Source organism: Passer domesticus, chromosome 1 (assembly GCF_036417665.1).
Source record: "Passer domesticus isolate bPasDom1 chromosome 1, bPasDom1.hap1, whole genome shotgun sequence".
Lineage (NCBI taxonomy): Eukaryota > Metazoa > Chordata > Aves > Passeriformes > Passeridae > Passer > Passer domesticus.
In genome coordinates, this window is record NC_087474.1 from 38,817,187 (window position 1) to 38,842,226 (window position 25,040).

The following is a 25,040-nucleotide window of genomic DNA, read 5'->3' on the forward strand; positions in this document are numbered from 1 at the left end:
TAGACACTCAAGCTGCAGATCATTTTTCTTTGAACAAAATTTCCAAAGAAGGACTAGCTCTGCAGTGCTTGGAAAATGTAAGTAGAAAGAATGTTAAATTAACAGGATAACCAAGAAGCCTCCCTTTTCCCTTGAGTTAAGGCAGTCCTCAGGCAGTTCACTACAAGAAATATTAATCCCCAAAGGACCAGATGTTTTTGCAGTGTTGCTACTTCCCTGTATTAACTGGGCTGAATCATTCTAAATTACTTCCTTTGGAATTCTTCAAATAATATTCAATGAAGGAAGAGTGCTGAAAAATTACAATAATTTATAAATTCAGTTCCTGTTGAGAGATTTAGTAAAGGAAAGAAGGCAGGTGAACATCTCAGTTCTGGACGTAGTAGTTTACTTTAATACAACATGAGTGATTATCTGGAGAAAAGAAAGAAAGCAAGGGAAAAATCAGCCAGATGGAGAAAATATATTCTCTTCATTTTAAGCTCAGGTCCTTAGAAATGGAGGGATAAAACCCTTTCACTGGCAATTTACTTTTTAGCTGAATTTTTTACATTCGGCTAAACTTGGTTGATAAAAGGTGTCTTGTTGATACCAGCAAGAGACTCCTACATACAACTGGTGCTGCCAGAGCTAAGGAATGTAAAGCCCAGGACAATCTGCTTTACATGAAGCATAATTTTTTTTTCTTAGCTTTTTCAAGCCTATAATAGAGATTTGAATGAAAAAGAACTGCCAACTGTTGAACTTAATCAAACAAGTGACATTGCTTCTTTTAATTTATTTAAGCATTTGTCTTAATAAATAAATCAATAAATTGGTCTACCACTTTTAGTATTCCATAATTATTTGGTATGTGATGCCAAAAGTTGCTATAATAACTAACAAACAAATGAAATAAATTCTGAGAACTGTGACAGGCCTGTCTCATGTATCATTAAATAAAGATATAACCAAATACGAAGGTGACCCCTATTAATTAGCTATATTTTAACTTTTTTAATTTGTTAAAAAATAGTCCAACAACTATACAAAACAATCCTCAAACAGGAAGAAAGATTAAAATAATATGATGTAGTCATAATCATTTAGATTCTGGTCACCCTCCTTCACTTTTTTCACTTTACACTATGTTTAGAGTTGCAGAATAAGTGATAATGAAGCAAGGTGGTTTCAAAAAAGATTAAAAATCTGTGGAAGAGGGCATGAAGGAAAGACAGAACTATGAAAATAGGAGTAGGCATACTTGGCTAGTATCTTAACCTCCTACTTAATGGTCTCTGCAGCTTTCATAATAGCCAAATTAAAGAAACTTTAAATCTTAGCACTCTCTTCCAATAAGCATTTTAGATACCTGTAATGGTTTTTCATTACTCTTTTTATTAAAATAATTTGGATTTTCATTTCCTGTTTCATTTCCCAAAATTCTGAACTAAATTTATCTTCTGCCATATAAACAAGACAAAAATTATCCAGATACAACTTAACAACACTGACTTCATATTTGCAAGTTTGCTGCCTTAATTTATATCTGAACCCTATTCGAAAATGTCATTAACTTCTCCTAAAATCAAATACACACACAAAGACCAAAAGCACAGCAAAAAAGAATATTAGCAGAGTCTCAAATTTACCCCATATAGGAACTTCAGACCAGCTCACATCAGATTTTCACTGCGTACCCACTGAACAGTTTCTTCTACTACCCTGAAGGGTTCAGGATGAGACAAAAACCCTTTGCTTCTCTTCAGCAAGTTTGCAATTGTTATAAAGCAGGTTTGTAAGCAACTTACTGAGGTACAGCAATTTGGAGTATAAAATTATAACTTTAGTTTCTATAAAAGCATATGCTAAAATCAAAATAATTTGCAATTTAATCAACAACAGTGCAGACTTATGCTACTTTTAGAATTCATGCTTATTCTACATCAATATAACGTGAACAGAATTAACTTCTCATTCCTAAATAAACCTCATAGCTATTCTATCATTCTTCTTTCTCTGTGCTTTTATTAATGCTTTGTAAACAATCTACTGCTAGTTTTGTGAAGCTTGTAACTTCTGCACTAGGAACCTAAGCACTGATCCACATCTAGAACTGAGATTTGTGGAGAGATGTGATCATGGTGTTAATCCACCAATGATTTCCAGAATGTTTGATTTCCAATGTGAATATAAAAAAGTAGAAGATTCCACTCAGCCTATTATGGAAATAACTTTTAAAATAAAATACTACAAGGACTTCCTTGAATCTCAGTGTGAAGAGTAGCAATTCTGATTATGAATATTAGTTAAATGAGCCACGTAATCTGCTAAAAAACCAGCAGACTGATTCAAGTGAATCTGAGCAGTGACTAACACACAGCAGACACTGGTTATATCCACTTTATCCCATGGCTACTGCTTCTCTGGACATGGAACAGAATCCAATAGGTGCCAATAGGTGTTTTATACAACGCACTCAAGCAAATAGTCTGAATTACAAAACTAATAGGGAGCTTTCTTTCAGCAACTCTTTGAACTTTTCAAGTCACATTCAGTTAACCATTCTGACACTCCATGGCTGCCTGCTATGATTAGAAGTTTATCCGACAGCTGAGTTGTCTCAAAACAAGCATTCTGCTACTATATAATCCTAGGTTCAGACCCATACAGATCTTTCCAGCTGCTATTTTATCATGTGAACTAAACATTAAACAGAACATACTTCCTAAAACAGAGTAGGGTACCCTTCACAATTCTCCTTGACATCAGCTCTGAAAGGTGTCCAAGTGATTCCACACAGCCCTCCGACCATCAAGGTCTAAACCTTGCTGCAAATAAATGACACTGAGGAAAAGTGATGGTCTACAGACTCTTCTGTTTTGTCCTACAAACAGATGCAGCTACGGAGCTCTAGACAGAAATACACTGTGCTAGAACCAAAATACAGCTGCAGTAAAATATAGCTGCAATAAAAGCAGATACACATTTTCAATTTAGAACTGTAACTTCTCAATGTCTTATATAAAAAGGCTGGGCAGATTAAAAGGAAAGTCACTGATAATATTGGTTCAATGAATCTCTAAAACCCTATAACAAGACAACTTTCAACCAGGCTACACCCAAAATTCCACATTTTTTATGTGTGTCTGACACAATACATGAGACTTTCAGTCTGACCAGAAATGTACAGTTTTGGTCATACTTTTCAGGTTGGCATGACTTAATATTTATATTTTCATGGCATTGGTAGTTCAATTAATTATGATTAAATGCTGTACAAGCATGGAAGATGGTAGTTATGGACCCCTTCCTATGGTATTTATGTCAAAAATTAAACAGAAAATGGGTAGGGTGGGCAGTTCTGGAGTCTACAAAACAACAATATGCTTAAAGCTCTCTATAGTCAGAAACAGCCCAGCTAGGACCAGATTGTAAATGTCTGTTTATATTTGCAACACACAACTTTAAAGACCCTGAAAAGATTAGGATAATTCAAGTTTAATTGACATGTCTAAAAGATGTCCTGGGAAATACAAAAAAGTTATACAATTTTCACATTAAAATGAAGCACCTCCTGGGCTTAGAACTTTCATTTCTGTCTTTCATAAGTTTAAAAACAAAACAATAAAGAAAATTCTGAATAAAGAAAGTATCTAACCACATACATTACTTAAGAAAAGCAAAACATAGTGTGGCTATGAATATTCAAAAATTCTTCAGAATATTATCGTAGAATGGCTTGGGTAGGAAGGGATGTTAAGATTATCAAGTTTCAAACTCCCTGCTATGGGCAAGGACACCTTTCACTACACCAGGCTGCTCAGAGACCCATCTAACTTGACCTTGAATACTTCTAGGAACAAGGCATCCAGAACTTCTTTGATTCCAGAGCCTCACCACCACTCCCCTCGCACCAGTAAAGAATTTCTTCCTCATATTTAATCTAAGTCTACTCTCTTTCAGTTTGAAGCCATACCCCCTTGTTCTGCCACTTCAAGCCCTTGACAAAGGTCCTTCTCCCGCTCTCTTACGGTCCTCTTTATGTTCAGAAAGGTGCACTAAGGTCTCCCCAAAGCTTTTTCTTCTCCAGGCTGAACAATCCCAACTTTTTCAATCTTTCCCCATAGGAGAGGTGCTCCACTCCTCTAATCTGTGTAGTGGTTTTGGTTCACCAGTTTCAGATCTCCCATGCAAAACCATCACAATCCTCTTCATAACCTTCCTCTGGATTGACTCGAACAGGTCCTTCTTGTTGAGGACCCAAGAGCTGGACACAGTACTTCAGGTAAGGTCTCACCAGAGCATGAGGTATTATCTCAGGTATTTCTTTTTCAATAAAATCTATACACATGATATTCAGAGACCATCCCTAGAAGAGGTCCCTCAAACTTAATCTTGCATTGTGCCAGGCCAGCTGCAGATTTCTTTTGTATGAATTCTTGTTTTCTTTCACCATAGGTCCCTGCCTACCAAGTTCTGCTGGAATTGTTCTACAAGGGCCACTTGTGGAATGTTTCTCCATGAATTCAGGACAAATAAGCATAATTCTTTAGCAGGTTGATTGTTTTCCACTCTGACAGCAAGGTGGGAGTGTCTCCCACTCTGTGCACTTCTATCCTTTTCAACCAACATAAAAGCAGAAAATGGTAAGAGATCTTCAAGGGATTTGGAATGTGAGTGCCTACAAAGTGCCTATCTTGAGTCCAAGAATTTTCTTATAGCAGTTCATTGGTGTGGCTGTTGCAGAATTAAAGTCTGAATCTCCAAAAGGTCTTTCTCCAGTATATTGATCATTTCCCTAGTTTGTTTTTTTTTAATCACACCATAAATTTCACACCATAAGGGTGTGAAACTAAGGCAGCTCTCTAAAGACATTATTTTTTAAGAACATAGTTACAGACAAGTGATCTGCCTTTGTTATACTGCCAGCCTGCAGATTCTCATAGCAAGAGATTAACAAGAGTTACTATTTCCAGAAGGACTGATTGAGGAAAAGAAAATAGAGCAGTATTATAGGATTCTTTTATAAAGTAAAATAATTTCAGCCATATCCCACTTACACAGTCATACAACACTGCTTCACAGGTAGTCCACTACTCTAGTTAGATCAAGGCAAGTTTGGGTCAGTTTTCAGATTTGAAAGACTCCAGAAAATGGAATTCTCTCTATTCAGGATGAGTGTGCAGCTTGTAAATGCAGAAGTATAGTTTTTAGTAGATCTTAGAGCAGACCTTCTATTTTTAAAAAGCTGACAGAATAAATTCAATTCAGAGATTTCTCAGCATTTTAGCATATGCTTCTGACATTTTGTTGTAACTTTGTCATGGTTTAACCCCAGCCAGCAACCAATCACCACGCACTCAATTTCTCACCTTCCCCACCAGGAAGGAGAATCGCAAAAAAAGGAAATAAAATTCATGGGTCAATGTAAAAAACAGTTTGGTGACTGAAACAAAATAAAATATTATAATATTTCAGTATTATAGTATTATAAGTTATATAATATAAAAATATAGATATATATAATTGCTATTATTAATAGCAATTGTAATTAAAATCACGTGGGGCAGAATAAAACACAAGAAAAACAAATTATGCTCACTGGAGTTGCTTACCACCTGCTGAAAGATGCCCAGCCATTCCATGAGCAGGCACTGGACACTCCTGGCCATCTTGCCCCAATTTATATACTGGGGTTGGCATTCCATGGTATAGAATATCCCTTGGGCTAGTTCAAGTCAGCCATTCTGGATGTACTCCCTATCCCCAGCTTGTTGCGCAGCTCATCACTGGCAGAGCATGGAAAACTGAAAAGTCTTTGATTTAGAGTATACAGTCCTCAGAAACAACTAAAATCTCCGTGTGTTATCAACATTACTGTCACACTAAATCAAAAACACAGCACTGTACCAGCTACAAGAAAGAGAATTAACTCTTTTCCAACAGAAATCAGGACAAACTTTCAAAAAGAAATAAAATGTACTAAATGTACTAAATGGACAGTACATTTATCCTCAACTATTGTGAGACATAATCATTAAGATCACAAATGCTCCAGTCTTTGGCATACGTGGACTGCATGAGTTAGGAACGATAACACAGCATGCATCTATAAAATACATATTAATTATCATCAGAAAGAAAGTAAATTCATCTTAATTTCATTAAGGTTTTAAAAAAGCAAGGCTTAATAAAATTCAGAAACAATAGATAAAAGTTCTTCAGCTGTCCCCAAAAATTCAATAGGTACTATACATGTACTAGCTGTAGGACTAAATAAAGTGAGTGTTTGTTTAAATACTGTAATAGTTTTGAACTAATTGCTGTAGAAATGTTCCAAATAAGTTTTTGTTCTTCCAATTTTCCTGAACTCTGTAAATCTTTGACAGAAATATAAATGCTTTTCAAGGGCAATTTTGAGCTTATACTTGAAAGTACATTTAGACTTCTCCATATTTAGAATGGACTAAAGATAACAAAAGGTTGTTGAGACAAGAGTGCCCCTCAGTGGCAATAGTTGATACAAAATACAATTATATGATACTTTAAAATAATATTTTGAATATTTCTTTTCGTCACTCAAGGACAATTGCACCATTAAATCACATTCTTTCAAAACTGCATCATTACTAAGAGTCTGAGGGGGCTTAGCACATAAACTTTCATAATGAATAAATTTAGATATGTATATCATGAGGTAAAAATATTTACTATGAAACAACAGTTGTTAAATATTTATAGCTGAGCATTTTGTGGATGGGTGTGCATGTGTGTCTACAGTTTACTGTTATATTTAAAGAAGAGAGGTTGAGTTTTGCATAAAGACTTCTTACAACAATTCTGCAGCATTCAAATTGTTTGTTTCCTTCTGTGTCATGAGCAACAAGAAAACACGCAGTAGTTCTTTGAGAACTTCAAAAACTGCAGGATCTGAATGGCCTGGAAGGCTTGCTCTGTGTACCAGGCTCTATTAATTTGCTCAAAAACTAAAACTACGCCATGCTTTGTACTGCTCACACACACATATTGCTTTCAAAGTCTGTCCTGGAAACTGCCTAGGTTCCTTCCTCCACACTGTGCTGATTACAGAAGCATACATCAAGAATATTCACTACTACAGACTTATACAAATAGCACCTCACTGCAGCTGATCCGGGAATAACTGAAGGATGCTAACCAATTTCATGGCAGAATTGGAATAGAATAGACAGCTGTTATATTTTGTATGTTCATTACCACTTGTTCTGTAATCTGGTTATTTCAATATTTTTGCTAATTTAAATAAAAACAGGCCTTGAAGCATAACTATAGTTTAAATATTTTAAGGCTAAATCATCTCCATCATATTTACCATCCATAGCTGCAAAAAATATAGCCATGGCTGATAACACAAAATTTGCATTAGCAATTATTTTACTTCTGTGCCTGGGAAGGTCATGGAACAGATCCTCGTAGAAACTATGCTAAGGCTGACATAGAACAGGATTTGAGATGGTCAGCATAGCTTCAACAAGGGCAAGTCCTTCCTACCCATAGTGACCTTCTGTGAAGGAGTGACTACATCAGTAGACAATGGAAGGACAACAAATGTCATTCATCAAGAGTACTGAAAAGCCTTTGGCATGGTTCCCCAAAAGAGTAATTAATAAGTAGACTGCTAAATGGATAAGAAATTGATTGGATGGTTGCATTCAGACGGTAGTGATCAATGGCTCAAAGTCCCAATGGACACCAGTGACAGGTAGTGTCCCTCAGGGGTCCATACTGGGATTAGTGTTATTTAATATATACATTAATGACATAGATGGAGGGATCAGTCTAAATAAATTGCAGATGACACCAAGCTGAGTGGTGCAGCTGGCACACCTGGAGGATGGGATGGCATCCAGAGAGACCAGGACAAGCTCAAGAAATGGGCCCATGGCAACCTCACTCAGTTTAACAAAACCAATAACAAGGTGCTGCAGCTGGGTCAGGATAGCCCCTGGTATCAGTACAGGCTGGGAATGAACAGATGGAGAGCAGCCCTGGAGAGAAGGACTCGGGGGTGCTGGGGGGTGAGAGGACATGACCCAGCCATGAGCACTCACAACACAGAAAGCCAAACGTGTCCTGGGCTGCATCCAATGCAGTGTGAGCAGCAGGGTGAAAAAGGGGATTCTGCCCCTCTGCTTCCCTCTGGTGAGACTCCACTGGAACCCTGTTTTTGTTGTTGCTTTTCCTTCAAAGAGTGAAAGTATTCTCCCAATGGCACACCCTTCATGAGCTCCATCACTATATACAATCTGTCATCTCATTAAAAAAAATTAATAGAATATTGTATTTATACATAAATAATTTTAAAATAGAGTATTTGAGGTAAAAAGTGTATTTTAAAAGCTGTTCTCTTTTAGTCTTTAAAAATTGTATTTGTACAGATAGATACAGATTAATCTAGTTCTACTCTTTTTTGTTTAAGTTTTTCCTCAGTTTATATCACAGAACTATAAGGAAACTACTGCCTGCTAATCACTCAGCAGGCAGGTGTTTGTAGGTAACTCTGTATTGAAAAGAAAATTAAAACATAATAAACATAAATATGGCTGGCAATCTGTATCATTCACTCTACTACTCACCATAGCCGTTCTCCCTATTTAGCATTTCAATTGTGCATTTTGGATCTTTAGAGGAGAATAATGATGCTTGCTACATGTTTACATTGCATCTAGTTTTACTGACAGATAAATACAAATACTATTTATCTTTTTTCTTTTTTTTTTTCAATTTTAAAGGAATATAGGCCAGTTTGAATTTGTAGCAGCTCAGAAGAATGATTATTACTCAAATTTGACACACTCCTGCTAACCTGTAAATGGTTTTATTGCATATTTTTATTTCTTCATTATGTACAATGTGGTAATCCTATGCATTTACACTCACTTTCCAAGAAGGTTGTGTAATACTGTACAACATTTGGATGATAAAGCTACAATGAGGAAAGAAATGTAGATGCTTAGAATAGTTAAACTGATGGCACAGTAGTTAAAATGTTTAGCTACCTGTAGGAAGGATGTTACAAAGATTCCACAAACTTGTCTAGGAACTCCAGTGCACCTTCCTTCCCTGTTACCCCAAATGCAGAGAAATGTTGCGCACCACTAGAGTAATTAGGAAGAAAACAGGGTACTATTCCTGGCTAAACACTCCCAGATCCCTCAACCACTCCTCACAGGACTTGTGCTGCAGACCCTCCACCAGGTCCATTCCCCTTCTCCGGACCAGCTCAAACACCTCAATGCCCCTCTTATGTGAGAGGCTCAGAACTAAACACAAGATCCAAGGTTGCCTCAGCAGTGCCAAGCACAGGGTGACAATCACTGTCCTGGTTCTGCTGGACACACAATTGCTGATACAGGCCAGGATGTCTTTGGCCTTCTTGGGCATACTGCTGGCTCATGTTCAGGCAGCTGCCCACCAGCATCCCCAGGTCCTTTTCCACCAGGCAGCTTCCCACATGAGAACTCACAGTTAGTAATTCATATCAAACTAGAGCCCATGAGAAACACCTGCTCTTTGATAATGGTTAATTCAGAGACAATATTTTTTACACTGCTATCTCTGTCTTTTTTGTCCTTTCCAAATGCTGGATTGTGTAAATTGACTTCTTTCGTTGCCAGGAGATGTTGTCCATTATGTTTTCTAACCCATAAACAAGGTTAAACCTTTGTACAATAAACAGAGGATGGGGATAGGAAGAATGGTATTATGGCTACCAGATTAGTTATCAGAGTCCAAACCTTTCTCACAGAATATATAATCATTGCTTTTTCTGTGTATAATGTAATTAGTAGAAGAACTACAATCCAACAGTACAGGTTAGCAGTACACTTCTGAATTTGCACAGTGCTTGAAGCAATATTATCTGTGCCCAGTGTGTCTTTTCAGATGAAAAATGCTTAAATTTTTGTGGTTTTACACAGATTTATTAGCCTTTGCACTAGACAAATGCCGTTAGTGGAAAGGAATAAAGAGAAAATAAGGTAGGAAACCTAAGAGACACACTGGTCAATTGTAAAAGTACAACATGGAACAAACACCACAGCAAACACTAACAACAAGCTCAGATTCACAAAGGCCTTTTTGTACCTACATTTCCCAACTGAAATTCAAAGGACAGTTGTGTCTAGAACAGGTATTAGACACTCTTCATGAAGCTTCCCCTCAAATCTGTAAAATAATAGCAAAATAAAAGTTTACCTTATATACACTTCCAAAAGCTCCACTGCCAAAGTACTCTAAAATTCCATAATTTCCTACATGTTTTGTGGGTGCCTTATTCACGTTCTCAATACTTTCAGTGATTTGCTTCAATATACCCTCCTAGTCATAAATTAAATAACAAATAAATTTAAAATATTTTATGCCTTTCCTGTGCTAAGAGTGTGCATGAATACAACTTCTTAAAACTACAAAGGTTTAAGGTTTTTACTTGCCTTTAACAAATTTAGCTTTGATACCAATCCTTCATAAGCTCTGGTATCACACACATAATGTCCACTATCAATGAGGATTTCAAACAAGTCAGTAAGAAAATACTAGAAAGGTGCAAATTTTTTTGTATCTTTGAGAAACAATGTACACAGGAGCTATTAATCTACAGCAGAGAATTTTCAGTGTTTATTATTAAAACTTACTTCAGAACCTCCTAAATAGTACACCTATTTTTCACTAATGTAGTAAGATATTAAGCCTCTAACACTGCATACATAGGAGTTAAAGCTCCTTTTAAAAGTCAGACTTCAGCCCCCTTTGGCTGGGTATTAACATAAAGTATAAGTCTTTAAAGTCAATGCACCTTCTGAATTTGCAGTAATATTACTTTTTTTCTTACATTACTTTCTTTTATGCTTGTTATCATGGTATCTGAGTTTCTTCTTGTAATGCACTAAGTGATAGGATTAAGATTTGTCTGCATTTAAAGAATCATGACATCCATCTTAGAATTTTTGGCCAAGAATCCTAGTCCAGAAGATTAAAATGACTGAGAAAAGCAAAAGCCAACAGATAAGAGGCAACTATTGATTAGTTAGATGCTTGACTGAAGTTTTGTTTCTTTTTTAAACTTCTAGAATAAGTAGAAATGCAAAAGATTAGGCATTTGGAAAAATCAAAAAACAGTAAATTAGTCCAGATTTTTCAAAAAATTGTCACCAAACATGAAAATTCATTATAAATGGAGGCACTTTCAGTACAATATCCACTTTTTAAAAATAATACAGAAGTCATATAAAGAATTTTAGTAATTTATGATACATAATAAAAACATACAGAAACAGTACTGGCAGGAAGACCTCCTAGACACTCTGATTACTATTCTAATGCCACAAATCACACTGTAAGATTTCACACAGCCTTTGTAACCAATGTGGTGAAATAGTCATCGTACTAGTAAAAATGAGAAATTGATAGAAAACATTTTGTTCTTATTGATCCAAAAGTTTTAGTAACACTTCTAAGTAAAACAGCTTGATGCAAAGTCAGACCCATGGCGAAAGAGTAGAGGGCTCAGAGAAAAAATTTAACTGCTTCCAGTTAATTGCACATGCTAATCTTCAAGGTAAATGTTTTATTGCCAGCACTGTTAAATCTGTCCTCAACATATATAAAAGATTTATTCAATAGGGGTTAGAAGGAGCCCACACAGAGCTAGGTTGTCTGGCATTCACACAACAGGAGTCCCAATAGTAAACACCTGATCTTGTAGACTGCCTGCAATGCAGGAATGACTATCTGTAGTTTTGGACATGACAAAAATTGACCATTACAAAATAAATTACATTTAGAAAATATTTCTTTATGATTGGACTTTTGAAAGCTATCCTAAAAGAGTTTCACAAAGCATATGGTTAACACACCTTTCAAAAATATGTCAATTTCTTTCAATACTGAAGAGAAATCTCAGGGCTCTGAAAACATAATACTACAGTAGGAAAAGCACTTCAATTAATGAGAGATTTAAGACAGATGTGGAAAAGCCACTGATAAACAACAAGGATTCCCCTTGATTTGACTTACACACAGTCAAATTTTGTATTTAAATGACAGATTATCTTATTAACCTGATAACAAAGGGAATAAATATATATTAAGTTCCTCCTGTATTTTAAAAGTGTGCAAGGACATTTAGGGGGAAAAATAAGGGGGAAAAAAAAGAAGTGGTGATGATAGCTACAGCACATGCTGAGGCATACCTAAATTTTGATCATCTCTTTTCATCTACAGATAGCTTAAGTTTTGAGACCTGCTTTCTTCTCCAATGCTGAGAAAGGTAAATATAAGAAGTGGGTTTGTACTCTTGCAGTAAAAAAGCAATTTTCTGAAAAATGCAGTGTGGGATACTGTAAGTAAGACGGGCAGAAGAGATTACTCAATTTTTTGACCCTAAATTTGTCATATTTACAGACAACTTTATGTACCTCAGCTTCTTCATATACCTTAGTTCCAATGCAAAGAAAGTTATTTAAAACAGCTTTGATACAACTCATCTTTAGCTCTATTTGTCAAGACTCAATGATATGGCACATTTATGGCTGAGCTATCAAAGACAGTCCTGAATTAAGATCACTGAGGTCAGAAAGAAGATGAAAATTTCATCATTGAAAACACACACAATGGGGAAGTAGAGAAACCACACCAGCAAATATTCTAAGAAAAATATCTGTGAAACTCAAAAAGGATATTCCAATATTTGCAACTCTATTTCATACCAGTAACATTTTCAAAGGCAACGCAGGTAGCAGTATGAGAAGCAGAACAAGGTTTCATAAACTTCTTGTCCAAAACAGACTTAGTTTTCATATGTGATCATTAAGTCCATTATTAATTCACACAGCTTCATGTTCAACCCAACTACAACTGCTTAGTAGCTCTTGTGAGTTATTTCCAACACATTCTGCTGGAATCTAAAATTCTCAGTGGGCATAAATTAAGCTACTTACAGTTGTGTGAGGCAACTATACTGAGTATACGCTCCAGTTGGTTAGACTGCATGTTAGTTCCATATATCTACTCACCAGAAGGTTTGTATTTATCTCATCCTTAAGATGAAATGCACTATAAAATCTCCTTGCAGTAGAAAGGTGTCTACTGTACTGAATCTGCTCTCCAATTCTAATCCAGAAGAACTGTGATGAGAAAGATGACAGTAGAATTATTTTTGTTTGTTTTTTGGGGGTTTTTTTGTGGAAATGCCTTTCTTTGCTATCCAAGCACTCCTACCTAATTAGACAGTGAAGTAGCTATATACACATTTTAGGGGCTCTGTCAGAAGAAAGACCACGTGAGAGGCAGGATCATGAATGCATTCAGCTGTGCTAAGGACTATGCCAACTAGAGCAGCAGCAGCTGTGCTCATCCTTGTTGGAATCCTGGATGCTGAGAATTTTAAACTTTCTGTTGAAAGGCACAGACTCATAAGAGAGCACTCCATTTGACCTGAGGCTGTGGAGAAGACTTCCAAAATTGATTAATAGCACTGGGATTATGGGTGTGTAGTTGGTTAGAAGTGTGTAATATGACAGGGTGGAAAACTTAAAGTTTGGGGGTTTAGAATATAGTAATAAATATGAAGCAACATGGAGGTTTTAGGGCAGAGGCAGGTTGTTCTTCTTTATCTTCTTCCTCCTTCTTCATGGGTTTGGATGGTATTTTGTAATTGGACAGAAAAGTCTGCATTGCAGGCTTCAAGGGATCAGTTATTGGGTTGAAAGGGAAAATAATGTAGGTGTCACTTCTTAATTTCATAGTTTAGTCTTAAAAGACCTTGGAACAAGAGATAGTTAGCCATTTTGTGCTTTACTAATGAAAGATTGCAGAACTCATGGCTGTGAGGCTGTTACACTGATAAGAAATAATAAACACATGAGTCCCAACATGAAATACTGTCTGAAGTGTTTTCAATCCCAACAAAGGTAGAAAGCACAGAGAATTCACAATCCCTGAACCCCCAAGCACTACATTCCCATATCTTACAGAGACACCATTGCACAGAGCCTGAGAAAAGCTACCAGGTAATTAATTACTACTGATGACCTTTAGCCTAAGTTGACTCTAACCAGTACATTTATGGGGATAATTGACATGCAAAACCAAGGGCCATTCTATGCTCATTTGGCCTATATTTATTCTACATTTAAATTTTCTCTATTTTATATACTGCCTTCATGTATTTTATTTCCACAGAAAAATGCTCCAGAAATAAACAGATATTAGTAGAGTATCAAGTCTAGGGCGAGTTTCAATGAAGATCAAGGCTCTGTAAAGAAGATTTGATGCTAGACACCCTGAAAAAGTAGAGGAATGATTACCACAAGAACAATATTGACTTTCCTTTACACTATATGAGGTGCCAGAAACAAAGTAAATCAGAACAGAAATTGAGTCTCTATTTAACTTTCAGTTCCTGGGCTATTTGTTATTTTGGAGTAGGGGATTCCCCTTTAAATATGATTTTTTTTTTTCTACTGTACTTCAAAATAAGCTTTAATTCATAAAAAATTCTCAGGGACTGTGGGGGCTTTCATTGCACAATGATAATAAAGGGAGTTACCTGTAATAAACTGGCTTTTTCAGCATTACTTTCTTTGTTTTATAAAATTAGATTTGCCATTTTATATATTGCATTTGCCTGGAAACAGAAAATAGTGCCCCTTTGCCTGCAAACCACAAATAAAAATTAATGTTCAGATAAATCAGAAGCTAATAGCAATGGACAAGTTCTCAACATCCTACTGCACACCTAAAATATAAGCTTAAACGTGTATAAGAATTAAATCATTATTACATTTAAATTGATACCACAAAGAGAGCCTGTGAACAAATAAAGAAGAAATGCTTCTATCTCTCCAGGTGAAGAAAATTCCAGCAATAGATCTCCTGTCACCATGTTGTACCATATTTTGAATTGTCACAAACAAAATTCAAGTCTTAATAAAAATAAATTGGAGAAACACCAAAAGTGATAGCCTGAGAAGTCTGTCCAATACTCCAGAATTTTGTGGAAATCATAATGAATTCAGCTTCCATTTTCATGCAACCATGTATCCTCCACTATTCTATCCACTTTGTAGGTCTGATAGATGGGCACTGGTAGATTTAGTTGGAGTACTGCTCCCAGTTACTTGACAAGGTCGCTGATGGACACTACTCTCCTCTTTAGTAGACTTGAAGGGATTATGTGTCAGCTCTGCAGAGGCTCTTCTGCAGTTCCTGATGTTTTCTTCTACTGTTCAGGAAGGTAGAATTAAGCTTAGACTATGGTTAAGTTCAGGTTTTGGGCTGTGCAGTGGGGCCATTGAGTCAAACACATTGTCTGCTACCAGAATTACTGCAGACTGTTGCCAAGGCTGTGACAACGACAGAGGACAGACAGACAGGTAGAGAGCAGCTACAGCAGAAGCACAAGTTCCAAGAATTCTTTGACACAATTATATGAACTTTTACAGGTTACTCTGATTGACCTCCTTGGCACATAACTGAAAAAGCTGCACACCTTTTTCCTCTGTTTTTAACCCAAGTGAGCTGCTTCACCTTGCTCACTATGCAACTCTCAAAGTTATATTAGCAAAAAGAAAGAGGCAGGATTTAAAATTACTGCAGTGCTATTGTAGGGTAGAACTCCAGTTGAAATGAAAATGCTTGAGGCTATGTCCTGATTCAAAATGGGGGTGTTGGCTGGTGTTCAAACAAATGGAGAGGTCAGTGTCTTTTAACGTAACGAGCAGAAATTGTTAAGTTTGAAACACCATTTCCAGCTCTGCACATTGTACCATCAATTTTTAAGCAATTTACTGACACAACAGTCATCATGCACTTCTGGGGCAATGCAGAAAACCTCTCTGTTAAAGCCATTTAATTTAAACAAGTAATATTTTATTTTATTTAAATCAGATTCAGCCTAAAATATATCATTACATTGTTTAGATAAAAGTTGACTAAATCAGTACAGTTTATTGGAAATTTTAGTGCTCAAAAATAATAAAAATAATTTTCTTCTACACTTACTTTCATTTCTTTTCTCTTAACCAATGGTTTTGAAATATACACAAACTTCTTTCCTATTCATAGTGAAGGTCTTGTTCTGTTGGTTCCTCCAGGAATACCTCTGAAGAATACCTCTGGTTGGATTTTAAGCTAACTTGAAGGCTTTGATTTAACATTTAGAGTTTAACAGCTGGCTACAGCTTTTAGCTGATATTAATGCCCTTAATATTTATATCTTTAATTAGGTCTGGAATACAACTAGGGATTTTAAGAATGGTTTATCTCTGGAGATAGAATGCCAGGAAGTTCTCTCAGAAATACCACACTCTTACAAAAAGAGAAATAGTTTGTGAAACAGCAACATGTCAATTTTCAGCTGCATAGTTTTTTGTAATAAACATAAAGAAATTCAGAATTTGCATTTCTCAGTTTATTTTAACTTTTATTTAGTATTCTATTTTGAATATGACAAAAGCATGGTAAGAGATGCCAGAATGAACCTTGTCTGAATAAAGCTGTTTATTCTTCCAGACACTTATGTTGATAACCTTTGTGTCTATGTCTCTGTGTGTAAAATGATAAAGAAACAGAAGTACTAAAGTTATAGACAGGCATATTTCCAATCTCGTAAATTATGATAACAAAGAAGAATTAAGTTAAATTATAAACTACAATGCCTTCCTTAATTGAATAAAATCTTCCTACCTGTACAACCTGGTAAGCATTAGTCTCATTGAGCACCAGTCCGTAATTGAAGCACAAGCTCGAATAAAAATTCAGAAGTAACATTTAGGCCCATTTGACCCTACTGAGAAATCTCCTCCAAAAGGAATTTGCTCCATAACTACAAACGAATCCTCACCTGACTAGAAGTCATTAAAATACCACTTTGAAATCATATGATTCATATTGATCTATCATAGAAAATTTAAACAGTGAAGAAAAATATGATCAAATAAAAATAATTTCATGCTAAACACAAAACTAAGTAAATAAGTAACTTTTTTGTCACTGTTTTTACAGGTGAAGAAATACATATGATTTCCAGATTCTTAATACTTTATGCTTTGCTTTATTTTAACCAAAGCATACTGGTATCACTCATTTGAAAATAAACAAATCCAATTTGATGCTCCTACTCCCTAAAGCAGGTGTAAGTATTTACAAATTTGTAATATTTCGAATCCTTTTGCACAAGTGTATGTAAAGACATAACAGAGTATTAGACCTTATAAACCTACTTGCTTGAAGTGAGAAAATATTTTCTTGTATGTCATAAGGACTCGGCTCAAGTGACAAATGAAGATACTGGATTCTTCCTGCTGCATTTGCACTAGATAAACTTCCAACTGAAGAGTTTGATACAAGGGTTGGCTACAAGACTTCTTTCCCTGAAAGAAAAAGAATGAAAAAAATCAAGTTGCAATGTTAAAAATGGCTTAATATGTCTTTGTTACCCATTTCTGAAGTTCTGAAAATTTGTATGTTTTCACTAAATTAGCTAATATACTTTGAAAAAGCAAACAATCATTTAAACAGAAAATTCCTTTACCATGTTCATAAATTGTATTCACAATTCTAGCTAACTAAATAGGTGTCTGATTAATAGGAAAACTAAACAGACAATAATGCCATATTTATGACTTATTAATTATTTAGTTTATACACTAAAAAATATGAAAAGCGCCTTAGGATAACAAAGAAATAGAAAAGGCTGGGGAAAATATTGCTTATTCATTATGTTCTAAATAGTCTCTTAAATTTTGCTGGCATCACATACAGCTGAACAAGCCAAAGATGCTATTTGATAAAACAGGGCTTAGTCAATACATCTTAAAATAACAGTCTTGTGCAATTGCCACAATGTTGAGGACTGAAACCCTACTCCTGTAACATATGAAGGAGCTGCTTGATTCTACCCCAGATCCCAATTTCCACAATAGTCTACGGGTTTTCACAAACCTGTACCAGAATCCAAACTATACTCCACAGAAGTTTGATGTGATTGGAATGGAGCAAACTGAGCAAGACTGGAACTCCTTTATACATTTTTATTTGCTCTTTGACTTGTGACTCTGCACAAAGGAGTCAGAGCAACTCTGCTGTAAATCAACAAGATATTTCAACAATAACTCCATCATTACTTTGTATTGTCAGCTAGAAAAGGGAAAAAATCCCCACAGGACATTAAAAAAATAACAGATTTTTTTTTTTTAATAGAAGTTAAAGAAAAGAACTTAATGTCACTGCAGGCTGGTGGTTAAAACACCCAGACAGGATGGGAGGTGGCCAGGTGGGCTGCATCATCTGTGCTACCATCTTCTTATTAATGGCATTAGTAGTACAAGTAGCACTGACTACATGAACTTGTAAAGTCCATTTGTGGAACTCATATAGCCTAGTTCCACAGATAACACAAAAATGCATCATTCTTCTCTAGTATAGTTTAAATAATGTATTTAGAAAGTGACTGGATACATACCTTAAAAGGTTTATATAAGATTTTAATTAACTGCAAAGAAGGTGGACTTCCCATAGAAAATATGGTTAAGGATATCCATTTCCACTTTAAGCAAAAAAGCTCCATGTGTATTTAATGAAACATGTGAATTCAGATTCATATATTAATTTAAAATTATCCTTAACTAGCATTGAACTTCATCATCTTCCTGTCTACATTCAAACTCTATTACATCTAACTTTTGATTTACATATAACCCTGAATTTTCAAACCCAGAAACTAAATAAAACCTTTTAATATATATTAATTTTCTCTATTCTTAGTCACATATAAGGTCACTTATATGTGTGAAATAATTAAGCATGAAATTTTAAAAATCTCTTCAGAATTTTAAAGGTGATAAGTGATGTATTATCAAATTTGAAAGTCTTTCTGTTTCTTACTGAAATTCAGTAATGCTTTGCTAGCAGTCTTAGCTGAGATGATTAAACAACTGAAGGAACACTGACGATTTTCTGATGAAGAGGATGTGGGATCTGACTCAGCCTCTGGCATAAATTACAGCAGCTCTAGGGCTTGCAATTTTACTAGTTTATATTGGGCATCCCAGGAACTGTCAGGGCTCAGCATGTTTTCCCATCTAACCACTCAGGTCTGCCAGGAGCAACGAAGACATGCACCAAGAAAAGTGATTGCTATCACTTTATGATAACATTGCAACTCATTTGTACTGGGGGCCACCAGTGGAGAGAGAGATGGATTACAATGAAACTGGGGAAAAGATTTCGCTATATCAGTATGTGACTCAAAATACACAGGTATCAGAATTTGACTTTGGGTATATTCAAGTGGCACATTTTCTAATTCCTCTAAATACATGCATCCCTAAATAAAAAAGTCAAAATTTATTTTAACATAATTAATCCACATAAAAAGTCTCACCTGTTACAGAGAAAATCATATTCATGTAATATCACCAGCAAGTTCTCAACAATCTCACTTATCTCCTCCCTACATTCTGGACTACAAATTGATTATTCCTGGCATTTATATCAATGAAATTATATGAAACACATACATTGCTCTTTAGCCTCCTTCTTTGTACATTTGATTAATTATTTTTCTCCAAGTCTTAAGTAATAATATCAAATTGTGCACACAAGCACATAAAGACACAAATATAGGCTGGGTCAAGAGGAACAGGGTAACAATTTTCCAGTTTTCCCAGTAAAAAAAAAAAGTAAATGTGAATGCATAAAAATAAAGACACAAACATAAATTACCAGTGTTTTACTGGTAATTAAGCAAATGGAGTATATTTTTAAAAACAACCACAATTTCTATGAACATTTGTAATACACCCCAAACTCTTTCTTGCCCAGTCCAAATGTAACACAAAATCCTATATTACATTCAGTAAAGAAAGTTAAATGGAAGTTGAAAATGTATGTATAACATCATTTAAATTAATACAGATATTAAAAACAAATTAAACTGAAGCAGAGTTTTTGGAAGTTTGGAAGAGAGCAGATCAATAATAGCAGTTTTTCTTCTATATGATAGATGAAAGTTGCTCTGTCCCCCTTTTTGCCCTTTTTTTTCCCTTTTAATCTTTATTTAACCACTAATTAATGAGAAGAGGGCACATATATATGGATTTGGCTGTATGAGTTTATTATTTACTACACTGAACAATATTCTATCTGATTATTGTGAGGCACTGTTATATTAAGCTGAAGACAGAAGATTTTTATATGCAGGAAGTCAGTAGGTATTCCAGAATCCTGCATGAGGATTGCAAAGACAGATTCTGTGATTCCAGTCTTCCAGAGCCATCCACATGAAGAAGAAGCCTGCTGCAAGGACCAAAGTTTCTATTTAATTTCTATTGCTTCAATATAAAATTAAGAACATTTATGTTTTCCTCATAAAGAGCAATTCTAATATTCTGTCAAGAGAAAACTTTAAAAAGCTTTTGTTAATTATGGCACGTTGAGTTGAACCTACCATTCTATTAAGCTAGTCAAAGCAAGGAGGGCACCAAGAAACACATGAGTGTCTCTGGCAGATAATAAATTTACTAAGGTCTGGAAAAAAAAAAGAAAAAAAGGTAAGTAAATGTGTGATTCTGTACAAATAAAAAGTACATTATTTTACAACTCAAAAACATACAGAAATATTTAATGAAAAGTAAAAATTAAGATACCAAATCCTTACACAATATATTAAAAATCTTAGGTACATTTAAAGTACACTTAAATATACACCTAAAATCTTAGAATACACCCAGTAGGACAAGCAAGGATGTTCTTCTCAAACTACAGTTAGTATCTCTTTGACTTCTAAAGTACCTCTTTTACACCATTGTAAAAATTTGGTTTTGTGTATCACTTCAGAACTCCAAATCAGGCCTCCTGAAGTAAAAAGTTGGATTCAGCTTATATTTAAACAGCACAGTAATTTAAGGCCCTGCCTGTATTTCTGTTCATGATTAATATCCAATCGAACTCCATATTTGTCTAGATTCTCTAAAAATAGATTGTCTGATACCATATGATCACAATTGCCATTGTTCTTCTGCAGCATGATAGAATCATGAAACCCTAATTATACTGATTTTGATCTCAACTGTATCTCAATTTAGCCACAAACCAGAAATAGTTAATTACAGATTCTCAGACTGATGGTAATGTATAGTAAAGGATGTCTGTGTTGACACAGAATATTTAGACACAGAATACTTTATAAGTGAAAAACCACATCAGAAATTTGTGTAAGAAAACTTTAAAATATATTTACATTTTAAAAGTATATAAAACTATTTCAATCACAGTAACGTGTAGCTCAGGACAGTGTATACATGACCACTACTTTTTATATAAACGTTTAGTCCAAATTTACAATCTGTTTATCTCAAACAGCCAATAATCGTACATTAGACAACTTACAGAGAATAACTTATTTTTATGATCCTATTAATATATCTGTAAAACAAGAGATTATCTTACCTTACAAGATTGACAAGGTAAGGAATTTAGTCCCATCTAGGTCAAATCTGAAAAGCATGCATTGTTCTATTAAGTATCTAATTAAATAAAATTAACAATTTTATAAAGCACTTACTTTATGTGCTCCATTTGCTATAACTCATTCTCTTTGATTTCTAACAGCAGCAAGCTTTTGGAAAATATCTACGGAAGAAAGCAAGACACACAAATTGACTCTTTCTCACTAATATTTTTATTTTACCAACCAGATAACAGAGAAAAATACTGTATAAGTTCTTTAAACCATAACTAGTTCAATTTACTCTTTTATTTTAATGCATAAAAAGATACTAATTTCTTAAAGAAATATTACTTATGTAGAAAAACAAGCAGCTCCCTTCTACAGGAATTTTAGCTTTTACTCATGTGATGATGCTTACAGTGAATATACTACTATCTTACTTAATGACCACCTGAAGTATTTTAAACATTTTAAGCCTCACACAAAAGTTGTGAGTAGCCTTATCATTTCTGTTATCAGCTACTGCACTTACATGTTGACCAACTTGTCTACATTATGCTGCTCTGCTCTGTAATTAAGGTAACAATTTGCTACTGTTTCCATATATTACAAGTAGGGAAGGAAAAATAAAGGATACCATTAGGAAAAAAGGATTTCATAAACCTAGACTGTTCTGCACAGGTACAGCCTGTAGGTGGTGCATCTGTTTCATGAAAAAAATATTCTGTAATGCAATAGTAGTGCAGCCTCAAGGTTTAAACCTGCTTGGACATTAAAAAAACCCATATATTTTACCAGTATGCTTTTCCCCATGCAAAGTCATTAGCTACAGTGCAGGGTGATCTGCTCATCTCCCTTCAAAAGTCTGGTTTCTTTTGACTGAACCAAAAGAAATTGACTCTTCTAATTCTTCTCCCACTTCAGGAAGCATTTCTTAAGTCTCCTAACTACAAATCCTAGATGAATTCAGATTATAGGACAGTTGATTTGAAAACTAGTGAAAAAACCCACACCAACTGCTCATGAGAAAACAGAGGAACAGACTTACTAATTTCCATAAACCAAGACTATCTGTACACTGCTTTTTACAGTACATATCATTCTAATCATAATGAACTGACAGGCAACATAATAGACAAAGGCACTGTGAGGAATTCTACCTGAGTTAGATTTTCAATTTCACCCAGACTGTCGAGCATTTCCTACAGGAAAATTTTTTTAAAAAAGGAAAAAAGGAATTCAGAATTACTTGTAGTAAGTAGATAAACAAAAACACAAGAGGTGAAATGTTGAAGGTTCTTAAACTGGAGCTTTCAATTTCCTTCAGTAACTACATTATGGGAATTTTACAAAGCTTTATGATAAAGTCAAATACCAAGTCTAGGGCTCAGAGCAATGACCGAGCCATCTGTTATGGAGATTTACAGTTTCTTTGTAAGGGTCAGCAACAACAGACACGACATAAGAAATAACAGAAATTGAGCAAGTTATGCAGTAATGGTGTAAAACCACTCTTGAAATCTGCTTATTTGCAACTCCCATCCTCACATACAGAAATACAGATACATACATGAACATGTGCATTCATAGGAACAAACATTTTTACACACAAGCACCTGCAACCCCTTACCAAGCAAGAAACAATATTTTGACATACTGACCTGGTGGCATGGATCTCTTATTAATAATCTCAGGCAGATTAATAAAATCTAAGAAAATGGATGCACGGAGCTTGCATAACCCATTGCCTGTAAATTAAATATTCAAAACATAAACCAAATGCAATTTAAGAAGTGCTTAAATACTTAAATAAAACAGTTTGATTCAGGATCAATTGACTAGATGATTAGTGAGCTACAACAACTGTTCAACATACTATACCACAGAATTTATAATACCACTTATATTCAAACACAGTAGCAGCTATAAATGAATTTGTTACATTATATGAGCATTACCAAACATCACTTATTATCACTGGACTGATGAGAGAAAGTACATGCTCACCTCTAAGAACAAACTAACTGTGCTTTGATATAAATTTTTAGTGGTTGAATTGAGGCCCAAAAGAGCAAAGTAAATGAGAAACCACAGAGCAAACTTCAGTGCACAAAATAGACTTATCCAAAAATATATGTGCTACAGAAGTAAAAATAGCTATATTTAAAATATTCTTCTGAATTATTATAACCTATCCTGGCTTTTAAAAACTCTAATTCTGTTATGCTGGAAATAATTTGTTATTTAGTGCAAATGTTCTTGAAATAGGATTGTATTTCCATATAGAACTTCCTCCTTTATATTTCTCCATATGATTTATACCGTAAGACATGGTAGAAAATACAAATCAGATTTGCAGAAAGTGTCCAGGGGCAGTAATCCTGCATAAAATACCAGTAATGGAATCACTATTTCCATTGCCTGTTGAAAGTATATATCCTCATTTCCCTATTTAAAATAAACCTAAAATTAGACATCTTTGCCATGTGTTCTTTATTGTTGTTTTATCTGAGAGGACAAAATTTGTTTGGATAGGTTTCTTGGAAACAGAAAAAGTGTATGGGTCATGGCAGTTCTCTTCCCATTTCATCATTTGTAGTTGGGAATGACGCCAATAGCTAAAAATACTTCCATAAAAATAAATATTTTATAAATAGATACTAAGAAACTCTCAGCCCTTTTACGCCAATATTCTGCCCAAAGTAATACCAGTTTTCATTATGATTCCATAATTGGCCACTTCAGAACAGCACAAAACTTTCCTGGAAAGAAAACAGCAACCATATACCTGTGTGCAAAATTTGCAGGTCAGACTTTAAAGTGGTCTGAAGATATTACCACGGTGGACACACTCACTCCCTGAGCCTCATTAACATTTGAGAGCCCCTTCTACTACAGTTACATTTACAATACACATTACTAGACACACCAGGGTATATGCAGCTTATCTACTATTTTATGCTTGTTTCACCACCCTTGCCTGGGTGCTTTCATTCTTAACACAAAAGGCTTGTTTTGCTATATCACTATCACAAAGAACCACCAAAGAAAACCAAAATAAAAGCCAAGTATGTCACAATGTATAAACAGAACTTGGGAAATCACAGTGTAAGCTATTCTTGGATTTCTGGCAAATGAAGCTGAGCCACTGACCTCCCACTGGTGAGTACTGAGTTCACATGCGAAAAAGAGGTACCAGATTTAAAAATCACTTAAATGATCTGTTTTAAACTCACTGTCATTTAGATAATCAAAGCAGACACCCCTAGTTCCCCAATTGGTTCTGAATAAAGGTCTAAGCAAACTATGTGGTGTTTTTAGATTACTCTAGTAGTTATATATTAATACCTTTAAATGCTCTAGGATTCTATCTTTAAACTTCTGTACCACTTAAGGAGTTTTTCAGAAAATGTATTTGGGCTTTAAAAAGGAAAATCCAATACACTGCAAAGGAGCATAGTAAAAAAATCCAGAAAAATACATCTTTTTTTCCCTGAAAATATCTTTCTCTGCCCCCTCTATTTTTGTAAGGTCCTGTACTTTTTCCTCATATAAATGAGAGTAGCAT

General features: G+C 34.9%; 1 protein-coding gene across 1 annotated transcript in view; it reads right to left on the reverse strand.

The window, feature by feature from the left end:
• NEK10 (NIMA related kinase 10) overlaps positions 1-25,040 on the reverse strand; it is an 87,731-nt gene that overhangs the window by 54,556 nt on the left and 8,135 nt on the right. Inside the window, 19 exon segments of the mRNA XM_064388254.1 lie at positions 8,090-8,274; positions 8,902-8,947; positions 9,528-9,683; positions 10,219-10,341; positions 10,455-10,556; positions 11,873-11,941; positions 14,570-14,647; positions 16,708-16,765; positions 17,240-17,361; positions 17,363-17,393; positions 17,888-18,113; positions 19,407-19,486; positions 20,471-20,550; positions 21,587-21,654; positions 21,913-21,923; positions 22,005-22,080; positions 22,635-22,674; positions 23,134-23,178; positions 23,181-23,223. Of these exon segments, the coding sequence (XP_064244324.1) occupies positions 8,090-8,274; positions 8,902-8,947; positions 9,528-9,683; positions 10,219-10,341; positions 10,455-10,556; positions 11,873-11,941; positions 14,570-14,647; positions 16,708-16,765; positions 17,240-17,361; positions 17,363-17,393; positions 17,888-18,113; positions 19,407-19,486; positions 20,471-20,550; positions 21,587-21,654; positions 21,913-21,923; positions 22,005-22,080; positions 22,635-22,674; positions 23,134-23,178; positions 23,181-23,223 (1,639 nt within the window).